This window comes from Mytilus californianus, unplaced genomic scaffold (genome assembly GCF_021869535.1).
Source record: "Mytilus californianus isolate M0D057914Y unplaced genomic scaffold, xbMytCali1.0.p SCAF_50, whole genome shotgun sequence".
NCBI lineage: Eukaryota > Metazoa > Mollusca > Bivalvia > Mytilida > Mytilidae > Mytilus > Mytilus californianus.
In genome coordinates, this window is record NW_026262702.1 from 802477 (window position 1) to 819184 (window position 16708).

The window sequence follows — 16708 nt, forward strand, 5'->3', positions numbered from 1 at the left end:
CAGTGTACATTATTTCAGAACAACTTTACAATTCGTTGCTGTATAGTTAGAAGTCACGGATTTCAGAATGCAGATGTTCGTGATTCTATCGTTTCAGCTAACAATCAAAAGATCGAAGTTGGTTCAACTTTCATACATTTATATTTTGAAAATATCATCCCATCCTATTATTATAAGAACGAATTGTTTAATTGCGAATAAAATGTTAATTGATTTTAACGAAATGTCCGCTGCTCCAAAAACGGCATATGTGTATTGTACAAAAAGAACAACGATTTTACCAAATACAGAGACAATTATATGGGGAAGAGTTCAGTCAATATGTATTATGGAAAACAAGGAATTTGTATGTCTAGTAAATATTTGATATCTAGAGGACTGGTTATTTTGAAAGGAATTGTTTCTGTGTCAAAAGGTAGACTTATTCCGATTAAAATAATAAGAACAATTCTCTAGCTGTAAGCATCAACCATTTCATATAGGGGGTCGGCACGCATAGTTACCGATTTTCCTTAGCCTGACCATATAATAAGGTGAAAAAGTAAGAAAAATGTCTCCAAAAATATAGCTAGGCCACGGTTCCCATGGCAACCAAGTCAATGAGTATTGTCGTTTATTTTGGTGAATTGAGCATTGAAAAAACAACTACTTGCAGGCATTCCGAAGCAACACCAGATTTTATTTAATGATATTTGTTAAAATTTTCAAGAAACATGATACTTAACAAGCACAACAGCAATGTCATATATAAAAAAATAAGTTGGCTGAATATTGTCACAACCGTAGAAGCAGAGGTCATTTTTCATTGTATTTGTGAAGGCAAATTATACACATTTAGCATGAACAAAATGTACAGTTTTTGCATCCATCTCCATTTAAGTTGTGGTTATAAATATAAAGAATCAATGTTTCTAGTCAATAATTTACAACAAAATATTTGGGATTCATTTTGGTTATTTTCTTCAGAAATTCGACCATGTTATTAAGATTACCCGAAAACAGTAATTACTATTGAATGACTATGATGTGAAAACTATTGAGCATTAAATGACCTTCAATTCAACCCAAAGTCAAAGGTCATAAATGACCGTGACCTTTGACCTTGCGTATATTAATTGGATTTTGTAAGAAAAGATAATAGAAAGAAGCAAACAATTCGTGAGGAAAATATTCAGGATGATTAAAGCCACTGTTTTTTTTTACAGGTCAACAGTAAGAGGTCTTGTCAAAAGTGCTTAACAACCACCCTTATTTGATACTAGCAACCATATATGGTTTGATTCAGGACTATATGATTTATTAGATTATTACATAGACCCTACCTAAAAGGTCAGGGGTAAATGTTGTTACACTAGTCCTTAACAACCACTCATTTATAGTGTAAAAGTTATAGCAACCAATTATTTATATTGGAAAATTGCAATTCAATCATTTATACATATATTGGAAAAGTTCTTAGCAACAATATATTTTCGGTTTCATTGAGACAAAAATCAGGGGAAAAATGATATCAAACATGCAGTTTTCTTTGAATTAGTAATCCCTTTGAAGAACACACATTGTATGTACCGAATTGTTGTATTACACTGACTTGATTGTACACAGGCATAATCCAGAATAATAAATCATATGGAAAATTCAATTTCAAAGTTGAAAAAATAAGGGTTAGATTACAAATCCAAATACAAAAATAATGCCAATGAGACAACTGTCCACAAGAGACCACATGTTATATTTAAGACAGGTCCTTTGAATTTACAAAATCAAGGCGAAACGAACAAAATTGTTTAGAGAACGACCAATTTATTTCTATGGTTACAATTGTTAGGGTTGGGCTTTTGAACAAGAGATTTGCGTGGACAGAATAATCATTTTCACCCGTTATAAGGCTGGATTACTTATCTCATTTTTTTCGTCGAAAAAAATATTTTCCGTTGTAAATACATCTATTTATTTTTTTTTTCCAAATCGTATGTGCATCTGAATGTACAGAAAATTCATTTTCAGCATGTCTTGAGCAAAATTATTGATCTTCAGTTCTAGACACCATCACATTCATTTTATTCAGCATCCCTTATCCCCATCACAAAATATAAAATGATCATTCCCTAGCTAATAGACCTAGTCTGAATCCGCTCAATTGCTACTTTTGTATTCTGTGGATAATATAAAAAAAAAAACTCCTTCTTAAAAACAAATGCATTGTGTGTTCTGCAAATTTACTTTTTAAATTTAGATTTTTTTCTAGGTGTTCACATTTTCTCCCTATCTATTCTAGTTTTAAGCTAATAGTAAAAATCTCAAAATTTAGCTAAAAAATTCTTGTTGGGCAATATATAACTGCTAAAGAAAGTTGATTCACAATTTCAACAATGTTAACCCATTGGTAAATCTTATCTATAAGCGCATTTAAGCTGTATATTGCCTCTCTTTACCTATTAAAATTTTCAAGAACGAAAAAAAAATTAATGACAATTTTCATCTATATAAAAATAAGAAGATGTGGTATGTCAGCAATGTCAACATATTTTAACTCTTTTTTCGTTGATCAGTTTTTGGGAAGTATATTTATTATAGTTCTTAAGATAAAACCAAAAACGCAGAAAGGGAGAAACATCATTATTTATACGGACAACAAATGTTATGGAGTTGATTTCCAAATGATTTATCTTAACTTATTTTGTTGATCGTATATGGCTGATCTATTTCCGCTAACATTTTCTTCAAGTCTATATAGCTATATATAATACTTTTCAAGAAAATAGCAAAAAACAATCATAAACATTATTATTTTTTCCCGGTGTATTTATCTTTAATGGCAATCTATACAATAGCCATTATAAAGTGAAGTTTCTAAAACAATAGTAGAATCCAATCTATACGATGCCACTACAAAATGTAGTTTCTGAAAAAATTGCATAACTCATTTTTTAAAATGCAACTACAAAATGTAGTTTCTAAAACAATAGCTTGGCTCAGTCTATATTCTTTTTTGTTTGTTTGTTTGTACAGTTTGTTTATTTTCAATGACAATTTGTCGCATCTGGGACTAACATGAATAGTTAATCTTTTGGACCCAGGTTGTCTATTCTTTCATTTTTTTTAAAATATCAATTGAAGACTACAAGCTAATTTTATTTTTTAAAGTAACCATTATTTTATTAAAATGCTTATTGTTTTTCGATATTATGCGAATAAAAGTCTTTAGTGAGTCCGATAAAAGAAATATACCGCTTTATGGTGTATAACAGGAATGATTTATATTGTACACGGAATATGAAATCTTTCGTTACTTAAATTGTGTTCCCGGTTAAATGTCTGTAAAATATTGACACTGACAGGACACGTGCTTCAAACACTTAAGAATTTTCGATGAAGGATTATTTGTGAAATAAATGTATGTGCTCTTATAAAGAAACACAATCTGTGGTGAGTAAAATACTATTACAAAAAAGAATTACAATCATGTAGTTTGTAATATAAATATGTATAAAATATAAACTATAAAATTAACTTGTATAAATACTGGCGATGGATGGTAAATGACGGTGTAAACAATACACTAGTTCAAAGTGTGTCTTTTGTATTCAAATGATAACTATAACTTTAATACCGAGGCACAAGTTATTTCATAATAATGTATATATATCCACAAGATTAGCAAAGAATAAGCAAATACGACTATTAATAGTAATTACAATATTTGAGATAAACGGTCAGTTTACATATTCCAAAAAAATGTTTTTTTTTGTTTTTTTCTTTTTTTTTTGATTTAGCGATCATTTAGATAAAATCATTCATATCTTTCTTAAAAATATGGAAAGATAGATTTTTCATTAAATGCTGTTTTGTTGAATTTAATGTAGTTCCGACTTTTCCAAATACTAAATTTTCCCGAAAACCCTATAAAATTTCCAATATTTATATTTATCAATATCTTGATTATATCCAATAATCATGTTTTGGACAACAAAGTTAAGCGTTATATCTATGCACAGATAGCAATCTTTTTATTTCTTCAATGACGATTTTGAATTTTATAACAATAATAGAATAAATGCTCCTGGGTTTCAAACATTTGCCACATAAGTAACATAGGCCATCAGACTTTTGCATTTGGTATAATTTAAATTCAGTATAATGTATTCCATTGGAATTGGAAAATTTTGTTTGATACAGGCAGCTTGGGAAGCTTTTTCCAAACTTATTGCTAGTCTAGTTCAGTACTTAATGTTCTACTCCATTTAATTTCACATTTTGCACTAGTACATTTTTGTAATAATTTAAATTGAATTTTTTCTCGGGGAATTCATTTTCTTTCCATATCATAATTTTTATGTGTTATTATTCTGGATTTTCATGTGCTTCAAATTAGTTGGATTACTATAATCATTGGCGCTTTTTGTTCGTGAATCCAATTAGTGGGGGATTGATTTCTTTATTAGAATGTATTCGCATATCCAATTACGTTTATCAAATATTTTTTTATTACTATAAAAGGTTTCAGTTTCGATATTCCAAACATGATCCATTTTGGCCATATGACTCTTAGTAAAGGAAGGGAGGAGCAAAGGTTTCCCTTACCATTTTATATTGTTGATACCAAATATATTCTCTTCAAGAATACTATTACAGGTACGTATCAAATATTATATACCAATTATGTTGTCAAAGTGTTTTAGCCAGTATTTGGCAATTGCATTCCATCTTTGTGTTGGACTTTCTGAAACTCTATAAATTAAGTTTACATGTTTGTTTTTCATGAAACTTTACAAACTGATTCATTTTGACCCCCCCCCCCCCCAAAGCTTTCACATAGACAACATAAAAACGGAGGCAAGACAGCATTCATCATATTTTAAACCAAGTTCGACTTTGTAGCAATTCGGTTAAAAACAATAATTAAAAGATTTTCTGCAATTTGCTGGATAATAACTAACATCAAATACTAGAAGAAAATGTTTAGTAAGAGGTTTACTTGTTGCAATGTTATTGTACGACTGAACTAAGATTAGACACAACCTTTCCATATTTCAGCATACTAGAATTCTATATATTTTTTTACTTCACTAGAACGAAAGATTTATCTATTAGGTTTTTGAGTTTTTTGATCGAGCCATTGATCGTTTTGATAAAATCTCAGATTTGTCTTGGAGTTTTTCTGGGACTGATCGGTTGTTTCATCAGTTCCTCATTTGTTGTTTCATTTGTTTAACATCACTTGTATCATCAGTTCCTCGTTTGTTGTTTCATTTGTTTCAAATCAATTGTATCATCAGTTCCTCATTTGTTGTTTCATTTGTTTCAAGTCTGTTGTTTCATCAGTGCTTCATTTGTTGTTTCTTCAGCTTCTCATCAATTTGTCATCTGCTATTTCATTTGATTCACATCTGGTTTTTCATCAGTTTTTCATCTATTGTTTCATCATTTTATCATCTGTTGTTTCATCCATTTCTCAGCTGTTGTTTCATCAGTTTCTTATCTGTTTGGTTCTGTTGTTTCATCTGTTGTTTCTTCATTGTCTCATATGATGTTTCATCAGTTTATCGTTTGTTATTTCATCAGTTTCTCATCTGTTGTTTCATTTGTCTGATTTTTCTTTAGTTTCTCATCTGTTGTTTTATTAAATTCCCATCGGTTGTTCCATCAGTTTCTCATCTGTTGTTTCATCAGTTTCTTGTATGTTGTTTCAACAGTTCCTTGTCTGTAATTTCATCTGTTATTTCATGATTCTGAACTGTTGTTTCATCAGTCTCTCATTTATTGTTCCATCAGTTTCTCATCCGTTGTTTCATCGGTTCTTTTTCTTTTGTGTCTCATACAGCTTAATTATTATTATCATGCTGTACAATTTCTAATTCTTTTTTTGTAATTTTTGTTAATAAAAATTGTTCCGTATCTTTCCTTGGCATTTACCTATCAAATTCATGGATAAAAATCAAAGAGCTTTTTCCTTGATATACCATTATCAATATCAAAATAGAAACACCTGGTTAGAAAATTGCAAAGTTTTGCTTCATTATATATGAGTTTAAAATATTCAATATAGCCTCAAAAACCTCAAGGAATTGAAATAGCTTCAGCTTAATTGGTAGTCAATATTCAATACAGATGGATTTATAATATTTGATTTTGTGCACAACTGATTAAGATTACATTTTTGAAATGTGCATATGATGCATTTAAAATACATTTTAATATTATATGAATTATTCTAACTGTAAGCCGACAGATTAAAATGGCCCTTGTGAAAAATAAGCATTAACTCTTTTTGATATTGTGTTGATTTCTGACAAATAAATGAGAAATCCTTACAGATATTTATCTGCTTCCAAATCAAATATACCCTTTTATTCCAGTATTTATCGTAGCTTATATATAATTGACATCAAATACAAAAGGCATAAAAGATAAACTGGCTGATCATGAGATGCCTAATGCAAACTTAACCAAAGCAAGAATAATGAATGTAAAAATAATGTATATATAGTAATACCAACAACTCAAAAGTATTTTGTCAGTATCAATGACAACTTAATTAAAATTGTCAGGAAAACACTTTACCAAAGTAAAAATATCGGATGATGTGACCCAATTTTTGTATGGACCTTATCTTCCAATCATGATGTTCAAGATAACTTTCCACTAGGAAGTCAAGTATTTGCTTAAATTTGGACTATAATGTAAAACTTGACCTAAAAAGAAGGTGATGAAACTGAAGTTACTATCCAGGATATGCAACACAATTTAATTCCTCTATTACTTCAACTCATCTCAAGTCAGGAACTTATTTAACTTTCTCCTTTATATGGGGGTGTGCTGTAAGTGAGCTTGATCACTAAATGTTCATTACTTGTATAACTGTTTCACTGAGTATACCTTTTATTCACACTTAAGCAGTCATTTATGTGTAGAATGTATGCTGAAATTATTTGGTTTCAATGAACATTTTGACAACCCTAGATGTGTGCACTGAATATACTTCCACTTTGATCTGTACTTTCTTATATATGAACCATCACCTATAAATTTTTTTAAATGATAGTAGGACAGATCATCAAATTAAATGCTATGTAATAGGATACAAAAGTTAAAGTATTGCATATAAAAAATTAACACCTATTTTCTGTTTTAGTTTTAATCCTCAATAAGTAAACAACAATTACATACAGTTTCATAGAATTTACACAAAACAACTAACAGTCTGCATTAGATCATTAAACATACAACTCTTGAAAAATTATCTTATAAAAAGAACCATATTACTCAAAATCAGGTATCCCTATGTCGTCTGCTATACCAAATTCAGCTCATGGCAAGTGCAGATGAAACAATGTATTAAAGATATATAAATAAGCGGCAGCAGAAGTTTACTCATGTTCAATTATATATAAATTTGTAATTTTGCGTTTTAGAATCTAATGGATTATGGGTAATTCCACAGTTTATACACTAAATTGAAATTAATGATATCCCATTGGTTGGATATTTAAATTTAATACTTTTTAACCAATCACAACAATTTGGTGAATGCTTTTGAAAATTTTACCCAGAATGCATTATATTCTGAAAAAAATGAATTTGACTTAATCAATTTGTTATGGTACATGTAGCTCAACACAAAAGAAAAGCTGGTTATACAAATGTTATATGGCATATATAAATGCTTGCCATTTAAAAATTCTATACATGTATTGTATACATCTTTGTTTATAATCTAGTCGTTATAAAACTAGAAATTAGAAAAACTATTCCTTCTGTTTGAAATTTGATTTTTACATGATTTCCACTACTCTAAGTTCATTTCTTTCAACAATAAATCAAATTCTATAAAATACAGGTCATAATGAAAAAATATAACAAAAAGTTAAGTGCAATACAACAAAATTTACTTGTCCAATCAGACAAGGGTAAGCTAATTAACATATACTTTTTGGTCCAAACTAATTCTCTAGAAAATTTGGAACGAAATAAATAATTCCCTTATGGCAGCTCCATATGAATTTACCTCAGCAAAAAGGAGCGTTACACCTATAATCTTCAGATTCCAGACAAGAGAGAAAGTTTTCAATATAATTCATAAGATAAGAATGTTTAAATGTGTGTACTCCACCACCAAGAAAATTTTAAAGAAAAAGCCACAAAATATCTTATTATCTCATTTTCTGTACAGGGGCTCTTTCAAAAATTTATCGTAACTCATACAGAAATGTTCATGATAAGAGTATTTTTTCTCTTAAGTTTATTTTTGTGAAATTGATCTTGAAAATTTACTCTATAAAAGAGTAATTGACAAGAGTCATCAGGAATGTAAACATAAACATAAAATCAGTCATTTTTATGTAGCCCACTTCAAAAAGAAAAAAAATTGTGATTGTGACACTGAATTCTCAGTTTTGTAAGAAAGTAGGTTTAGCAAGTTTAAAAGCCTCTTTGCTACATACCTGTATAACAAATAATAAATATATATTTTTGAGATTTTTGTCATAATTTTGGCATCTGTTGCATGAAACCTAGGCATCATACCCAGAAGAATATACTCCTTGCATTATATAAAAAAAAATAACTTATGTCGATATACATTTACTTTTCAATTGTGACATATCTTTGCAATCGCAACATGTCCTACTATCAAGAATATTATACATCAACTATAAAAGTAGTTATTTAGGCCATGTTCCTAAAATTTTAAATATAGACATAAAAATGATCGAAACAACAGGAAACCATGCAGGAAATAAATGCTTTCAACATAAATGGGGAGATCGCAAATAATGAAATGACAAGAATCTATTTGAGGTAATAAAAAAGTACCGTTTTATATTTTTTTCATTTGACAAGTGATGACGTAATCTATTATATACTAAGTAGTAAATACAAGTAAATTTTATTTGCAATACAATCAGTGGCAATCTTTCTGTATCAGCCATCTGTGAATATATCGATATCAGTCATGGTTGCACAGGCTCCATCAAACCCAAACAGAAAAACATCCGTTTTAAGTATATAATAGAGTGTTTATGATATAAACTATACCTTTTCAATATAACTAATTTATCCTACCTTCTATAGACTTCAGAGATTTTAATTGGCTGAGCGATGTAACATGCTGACCATGTATTATAAATATACAGATAAAAATGTGTCATCCACAGCAACAATGATATCAATCCAACCCTAGTGAATGACATTTCCCATCAGAGTCTGAATAAATATAGGGAAAAAAAGAATATGATATTGTTTTACATCACATCAAATATCAAAGAAGGATGTTCTGTTTAACATAAATATATATGTGCATGTATTATGAAAAGAATTGTTGGCAGTTTGTGATTATCAGAGGGGAAATGATGTTATGAGACAAATATATTTTGTTAACATCAAATATAATACTCCCCTGAAATTTACTTTATCCTGGGAGTTCATAAATTTTACTTATTTTTTTTTCCTCTGAGTCTACAAACTGTTTTGGCAAAAAAGCTTGATCTTGAGGGTGTTGATGTTGTGGAATTCCCCCTCCCAGTCTAATGATAATACTGTGCATTAGGGCACACTTTCAGAAAATCAACATTGTCTTCTTAGTAAATCTGGGAAGAGAAAGTTTATTAACCGACTTGCATGGATTAGAAGATATAAGAGAGACTTATTGTATCTGTAACAGGGATTTCTTTCCTTGGATGTTTCAGGACTATATATAATTCCTGAGGATATATACTACAATATTAGCATACCCTAAGAAATTCCACCCTTTTACCTACTAAAAAACTTTATATTCAGCAGGCAGAAAATGAACCTTTATTTTACCTACTAAAAATCATTTAATCAAGCAGGTAGAAAATGAACCTATTTATTTAGTAACTTTACACATAAAAGAGATTTATCATCAAATACCTATGAACAGTGCAGGAACCAAATTACCAGATGCTATTTTATCATCAATCAAAGATTTCAAAGGTAAGAGCAGCAACTAAGATTGTGATCAACTTGTAATAACATGTTGTAAAAATATTTAATACAAAAACAGAAAAATACAACACATACATGTTCTTCCACATCCTAAACATTTTAACTCCATTTACACAAAAGTCTTCAAGTCCTGATCAAATTTATTTAAGTGACCATAAAAATACACCACCAAAAGTAAATGCTGCTCAACCACAAATTCCCATCGAAACATGGGTGTAATAGAGAAAAGCATTCAAAAAATGTACACATATAACAGAATCAGAAAATATTTAAACATTTCCTATGTTCTCGTTTCCTCAGACGCTCTTCACACACAAAAAAAAAAACATAGAATTAAAATTTATAACATGTGATATGGAAATGTTTGTGACTTTTATTTTCTTGTAGGATTTTTGTAAAAAAGGTCTTTCATTGTTAAAAAGCTGGGGAAAAAAAATATTATTTACAAAAAGAATCAATCATATACTACTAGTTTGTAATGGCATAAATAGATCTTTTGTTGCAGCAATCGCACTACATGTATTAACTCCTTAAAAATATAACCATCTATTGAGCTATATTTTATGTCAACTTTTAAAATATTACAATATTTAAAAAAAAAATTGCCTCAGTAAGGAGCCAAATTAATATCTTTCATCCACTAAAAAAAAACCAAAAATATGATTTGATTAAATTATGATTTTAGGATAAAACTGTTTCCTATAATCACAATCAATGAACAGAACATAAAGCTAGAAGCTACCTTCAAAGCAACAAAACACTATCCTGAACAAGAATTTTTGGTATGTACGGGAACTCCCTTTCAAATACTATTTATGAAAGAATCTGTGAAACGAGGTGAATTCTTATTGCAAATAATTACTGGTAATTGGTTTAATTAAAGCTCTGATGATGCTGTAATACCTCAACAAACTTTTATTTTGATAGAAAAGTATCAACATTTTATTTTAATACCTTGAGTAAACTTTCTTAAAATATTATTGACATAATTTTAGTACTTTGGCTGGTAAATTGAAAGTTCATATTCAAAGACTGTAAGAATCTATCTTAGCCTAGATTTTGTAGACCAATTCTTTACTATTTAACAAAGAATATTTACACAAATTTAGATTCCTACATATCTGCGGCCTGTCCTTTTGTGACAATTACTAATATTGAAAGACAATATAGGTAAGTAATTACAAAGTAGCGAATCAAAACTCAATTATCTACATGTATATGTTTTTCGATAAATTTTCAATAAGTGTAATAATAATCAAAGTTGGTCAAAGTTATAAATTGCTTAATAATAGTTTATAAGTATACACTAATACTAACCAAAAGTTTACACAATAAATTATTTAATAAAATGTGACCAAAAACACAAAATATACTGTACAGTCATATTGACATCAGTTCTATATCATTCAACATGAACATTTTCATCCTGGGTTAGGAGAGTTCCAGAATTAAACGCAAGGGGGGCCTAGGAGGCACTTTTTAAAGACCCCTACCACCCATAAAATAAATATTTTCATTTTACTTTAATTCTTACAAAATTCTATGGAAAATGCAACCCAACCAACCATATTCAATTAATTTGAGTTCCTCCTATCCTTCCCCCATCCAATAAATTTGGTAACAGCCCTTAAGTGTTTTTCTACTTTTCTATCTAACAGAAAAAAAAAGATAATTTAAGATATTTTAACTGTGAAAAAATATGCAATTCCTGTAACTTACCACTTGTGCTAACAATTAATAGAAAGGGCTAATATGTTGATGAATTATGAACAAAAGTCTTAGAATGAAGATTGCAGGTAAGGAAGCCTTTAATTCAAAATTTTCACATAATCTAATAACTCATAATGATGAATGAATGGCATTTAATGCAGAATTATTCTCCTTAATTCAAATAATTGCACCAATACATAAATACAGAAAAAGCAGATTAAATTTATTGAAATAAATTTAAATAAAATTAATTAACAAATTAATAACAACACATACCATTAAATGAAATATAAAGATGCTCTCAAAATCACTGTCAATTTAGTCTGTACACACATGCCAACTCTTTCTTACACTGCACTTTACAATGAAGATAACTTTCTCACACCAAATATAAAGAAATTTATGTATAATATCTACACTAAGGATTTTAAGGCAAATAAAGAATGTTAAATTATAAAATGTGACCTCTAATAATTGTGTTTGAAAAAAAAAATATACATTGTATCTAGGTTCTCTCATGTCTGAACAGAGTACAAAAAATTTTAAGAAAAATCTTTTCAAATCGATCCATTTAAAAAAATCATTACAATCATACCAACGCATTCTAATAACTCAAAATACTTAAAATGTCTCAAGTTTTCCCCAATAGTTCAACAATATATGACAGTTTTGAAGTAAATGATATGAAACTTCTTCAGTTTACTGTCTGAAAGATTTACAAGGATATACTTTTAATATTTTTTAAGGAATATTTCTTTAAAGGAAATACTTTGCTACTGTGGATTAATACACATATTTAAACTTGTAGGCAAATTTGTCCGCCATTACTTGAAATCACACAAGTTCCTGCAAAACGTTGCATCGCAATTTAAAAAGTGATTGTTGCTTGACGTCAGAAGGTGATTCGGAGACAGATCTAGTGTCATTTGGAGACAAAATTCAGCTAAATACCAAAAGTGTAAATACGTCTATTATTTTTCGTGTGATACCAATTTTTGTGGATTTGGTGGGAATCAATAATCCACGAATTCAAATGTGCAATGAAGTATTAATTTTCTATAGGCTTGTATGCAGACTTTGGAAGAATCAAATATCAACAAAAATTCTATTTTTTCCTCCATCCATGAAAAATGTTATCCACGAAAATAAATGAACCCCCAGTATCTAAATGGCAGCCATTTGAAACTGAACTGTATTTAATCAATCTAGTACTTCCTTATATATGTCCTTCAAATATCACCATCAATATTTCATATTGAACAAAAGTTTAATATTTCTTAAATCATCAAAAAGGTATAAACCTAAAAACAAGTTAAGAAATCAATTATGGTATTTCTCATAGTTAAATCTCCATAAAGCCATTGATACAAATTTTTTAATTTTGACAAAAAGCTATTTTTAGAGTTCTTAATTTTTGTGACTATACCTATCGTCTCCTCTTATCAAAGCCACCGAAAAACTTTAATTTTAAATTTAAAATATTCCTAAAATTTAGACCTTCATCTATTAACAAGAAAACAACAGTTTCCAAATAACAATATAATAAACATTCAACTGTCTCACTTGTACCATGTTATTGATACATTCTGGCAAATATTTTATACAAATTTTTAAGGAACTTGTCAAATGTCTCAGATGATATGTTCCAAATATTCCAACAAGAAACTCCAAAGCTAACAATGTTGTTGAAATGTACAATGCTCGTAATGATCATATACATAATTGACTCGTACAAAGCATCCACCCAGTTCAGTCAAACCATGTGTCCCGACAGCATCCATACCTAATTTAAATAAGTCTAATTCTTTGATTTGCTGAGTTTCTTCCCCTTCTTTACCACAGGTTTGTGTTTGATGGAACCAGTCTTCTTTTTACCAGTCTGTAAATAATATATCAAATTTAGTAACCATTTTTACAATGAACAGGAAATTAAAATAGTTCAACTAGCAATCAATTCCTATCATGACATTTCAAAACCTTGATTAAAGCTTTTAAATTCTTAAAATTTGATGGAATCCATTAAATTGTTAGAGCAGCATGTAAGACAGCCTAGGCACTCTATATTGGACAAACATTTAATGCATTGACAATAATTCTTCAAATTTTACTGGACAAACTACAACTTTAAGGATGTATTCTTCTGACGTTACAGTCTCATTGAAATCTCGTTCTGGAATTATTTCCAAAACATGTGATACAAGTGGAAAATATCAATGAATTTAAAACAAATGTTATAATCAAGCTTAACTCTGTGAAAAAATTGTGTATTTACAATGAGTAGTTTTTGAGTAATCAATTCTTCAAATTTGTTACCAATCAAGTCAGTCTTTTTAGCCAAAATTTTGAGAAAATGGGTGAGGGGTACAAGAAATGATTTTACCAGAAACATGTACATCCCATATCACGTTTTTCTTTTCAAATTTCTTAGATATGTATTTTTTCAATCATTTATTACAAAGAAGTTGAAATAATATGCATTTTGTTCTTAAAACAGAGAAAAATCACAAATTTACAAAATTGACAGTATGGTTAATTTGACACAAAAAAGCATCAAAATATGATAAAACTTTCTTATATTAACACCTACCTGTAGTTTTTTTAAGTTAAATTTATTCAGATTGGTCCACTTCATCTTTATTGAAAGTATGAAAAAAAGTTTAATTGTGGAACTGTGATTTTTTTCACGATAATAGCCCAAAAATAGGAAAAAATTGATGAAAAATGGGTAAAATCATCAAAATTGGGTACTTTCAAAGGGCTGTAGCAAAAAAAGATGTGCACCACCATATGATTTTTTCTTCACCAATTATTTTTTTATAGTCATATAAACCCAAAAATCAGGTTAAGAAAAAAAGTTTAATTATAGAAATTTTTGGCTCCTCAGAGGTGTACATCCTTAAATGCAATAATGGTGAAAAAGGGATAAATTTTCAGATTAAATCCTTGTCGGTAGACTGCAACTCTTTTAAGATTAATTATGTTTTAGTGAAATGTTCGTGACTTGTGCTTTAACTTATACAATTTTTTTTCAACATGCTCTTCATACAGATTTCCAAGTTTAAATGAACATCTGGAAAGTTGTCTCCAATAATCAAATAATAAGACAGGTGTATAATGACAAATCCCTTTCTTTTTTTTTCTTCTCTGAATTGTATTCATGAATATAATTACCTTCTTGCTCCTCTTCTTTGGCTTTACTTTTGGCATAGCTTGATTTTTGACAATATCTCTATTTGTCAAATCTTTGACACGATATATCCTAACTAACCAATGTTCAGTAGTGTAAGCCTCTTCTAAATGTGTCAAATCAAAATTCTTGTTGCCAATCTCTACATTTCTTGTCCTATCAAATCCAGGAGGACTTCTGAAGTCAAGCTGTAAAAGAAGATTTACTATATTATTGGTATCTCATTTTATAAAGGGCTAAATTGAAATTCCAAGGAATAACATAAAATTGAATTTGAAACTATTAAAATGCATCTTCATTTATAATGTCATCTATCCAGTAATATTTTGCAGTGTTATTTTCCTATGTTTATAATTTCCTTTTTCTTTCTGACCTCCATGATATCTTCTTTCTTATGCTTTCATCACCCACGTATATCACATTTAATTTAAGTGAATTTATTAGGAACCTTTATGCCAAAAATATCCATGCTAGTCCATGAATTATCTAAAAAAAAACAAAAAAAAAACCTGTTTTTTCTGGAGATTTCTAAGTACAAGTAGAGTGATTTTCTTGGATGCCACCACCACAATTGAGTCTTTTAATAAATGTAATACAAAGCTAGTTGCATATTACCTGAAGTTCTCCAAATCTGTAGTAGGACAGTTTGTACATCAAACAATTCAGCAATGTCTTAGACCCAGCAGAATCAACACGGAACTCTCCTTGCGGTGTAAAATAATCACTTTCCTGCAAATTGAAATTTATTAGAATATTTTAAGAAAAGTAATGCATAGAATTTTTTTGATTTTCAGAAAGTAATAAAAGTTCTTTTCAATTTGTTGGTTTTACAAATTTCTTAAGGTGAAAAAGTTGGATTGGTTGCTCCAGATTCTTGGATAAACGATTTCAACTGCTGTAAATTCAGAAATTATTGTGTGCATTTATTATTTCGATTTTTCAAAAATAGAAAAGAATGAGAGTTTAATTATTGCGATTTTAGAAAAACCTACATTCAAAATCTCTGTTTTACTTATCAAATGTGAGTTCTTATTATTGCGATACTCACCTAGTTGCGTTATTTGCAATCATAAAAACCTCGTAATTATTTCTGAATTTACAGTAATTGCAACTCACTGTAGATACGTAATGCACTGTAAAAAATGATATAGCTCTTTTCCATTTTGTGTGCCAAGAGAATGGGAATTTTTTCTATAGTGGTGTATAAATCCAAAGCTTTTTCAGAATTTACTTGTAATCTTTTTTATTCTTATATCCTGGTGAAAAGTTTTGCTTGTTTATTTGAATGTGTAATTGTCAATGATTTTAGAGTCAAAAATAGACAAAAATATCCACTGAAATTCAGGAAACATTGTATACTAGTATACCAAAAGAGCAGCTTTTTATTGTTGCTTTTCATCATGACATTTGTTGAAAAATGTTTCGGAAATATTTTTTAAAGATAGCCCTATAACACAGCCATTAAACTACATTTTTTCCTTTCTTTAAAATTCTAATATTTTCTTCCGTCGTCTTACCCTGATATCTTTCGGATGTTCACCTTCTGCTATTCTAACCATCCACAAGAACTTGTTAATATCATCTCCAGAGTAACCTATGACCCCACCAAATATAACCAATACATAGTCCACATCTAACATCCTCATGATGTCATAAGCTGCTGTCTCATTGGACGACATGGCTTTACCTACCTATATTAAATATGAAATCATAAAATAAAAACTTAGCAAAATTAAAACACAAAAGTCTTCTTCATGAAATTGTAGACTACCCTGTTACTAGATATGATCTTAGTAAAAAAAAAATGGACTGATATATTCTTATCGTGTCCAACATCCTATAACA

General features: G+C 29.2%; 1 protein-coding gene across 1 annotated transcript in view; it reads right to left on the minus strand.

Annotated features, from left to right (window-relative positions):
- Positions 1 to 7122: 7122 nt before the first annotated feature.
- Positions 7123 to 16708, minus strand: part of LOC127703792 (dolichyl-diphosphooligosaccharide--protein glycosyltransferase subunit STT3B-like) — a 29391-nt gene continuing 19805 nt past the window's right edge. The window contains exons 14-17 of the mRNA XM_052207873.1: positions 16381 to 16550; positions 15479 to 15592; positions 14848 to 15051; positions 7123 to 13555 (exon numbers count right to left, since the gene is read on the minus strand). Coding sequence (XP_052063833.1) covers positions 13475 to 13555; positions 14848 to 15051; positions 15479 to 15592; positions 16381 to 16550 — 569 coding nt within the window. The 3' untranslated portion in view covers positions 7123 to 13474. The remainder of the gene's footprint in view (positions 13556 to 14847; positions 15052 to 15478; positions 15593 to 16380; positions 16551 to 16708) is intronic.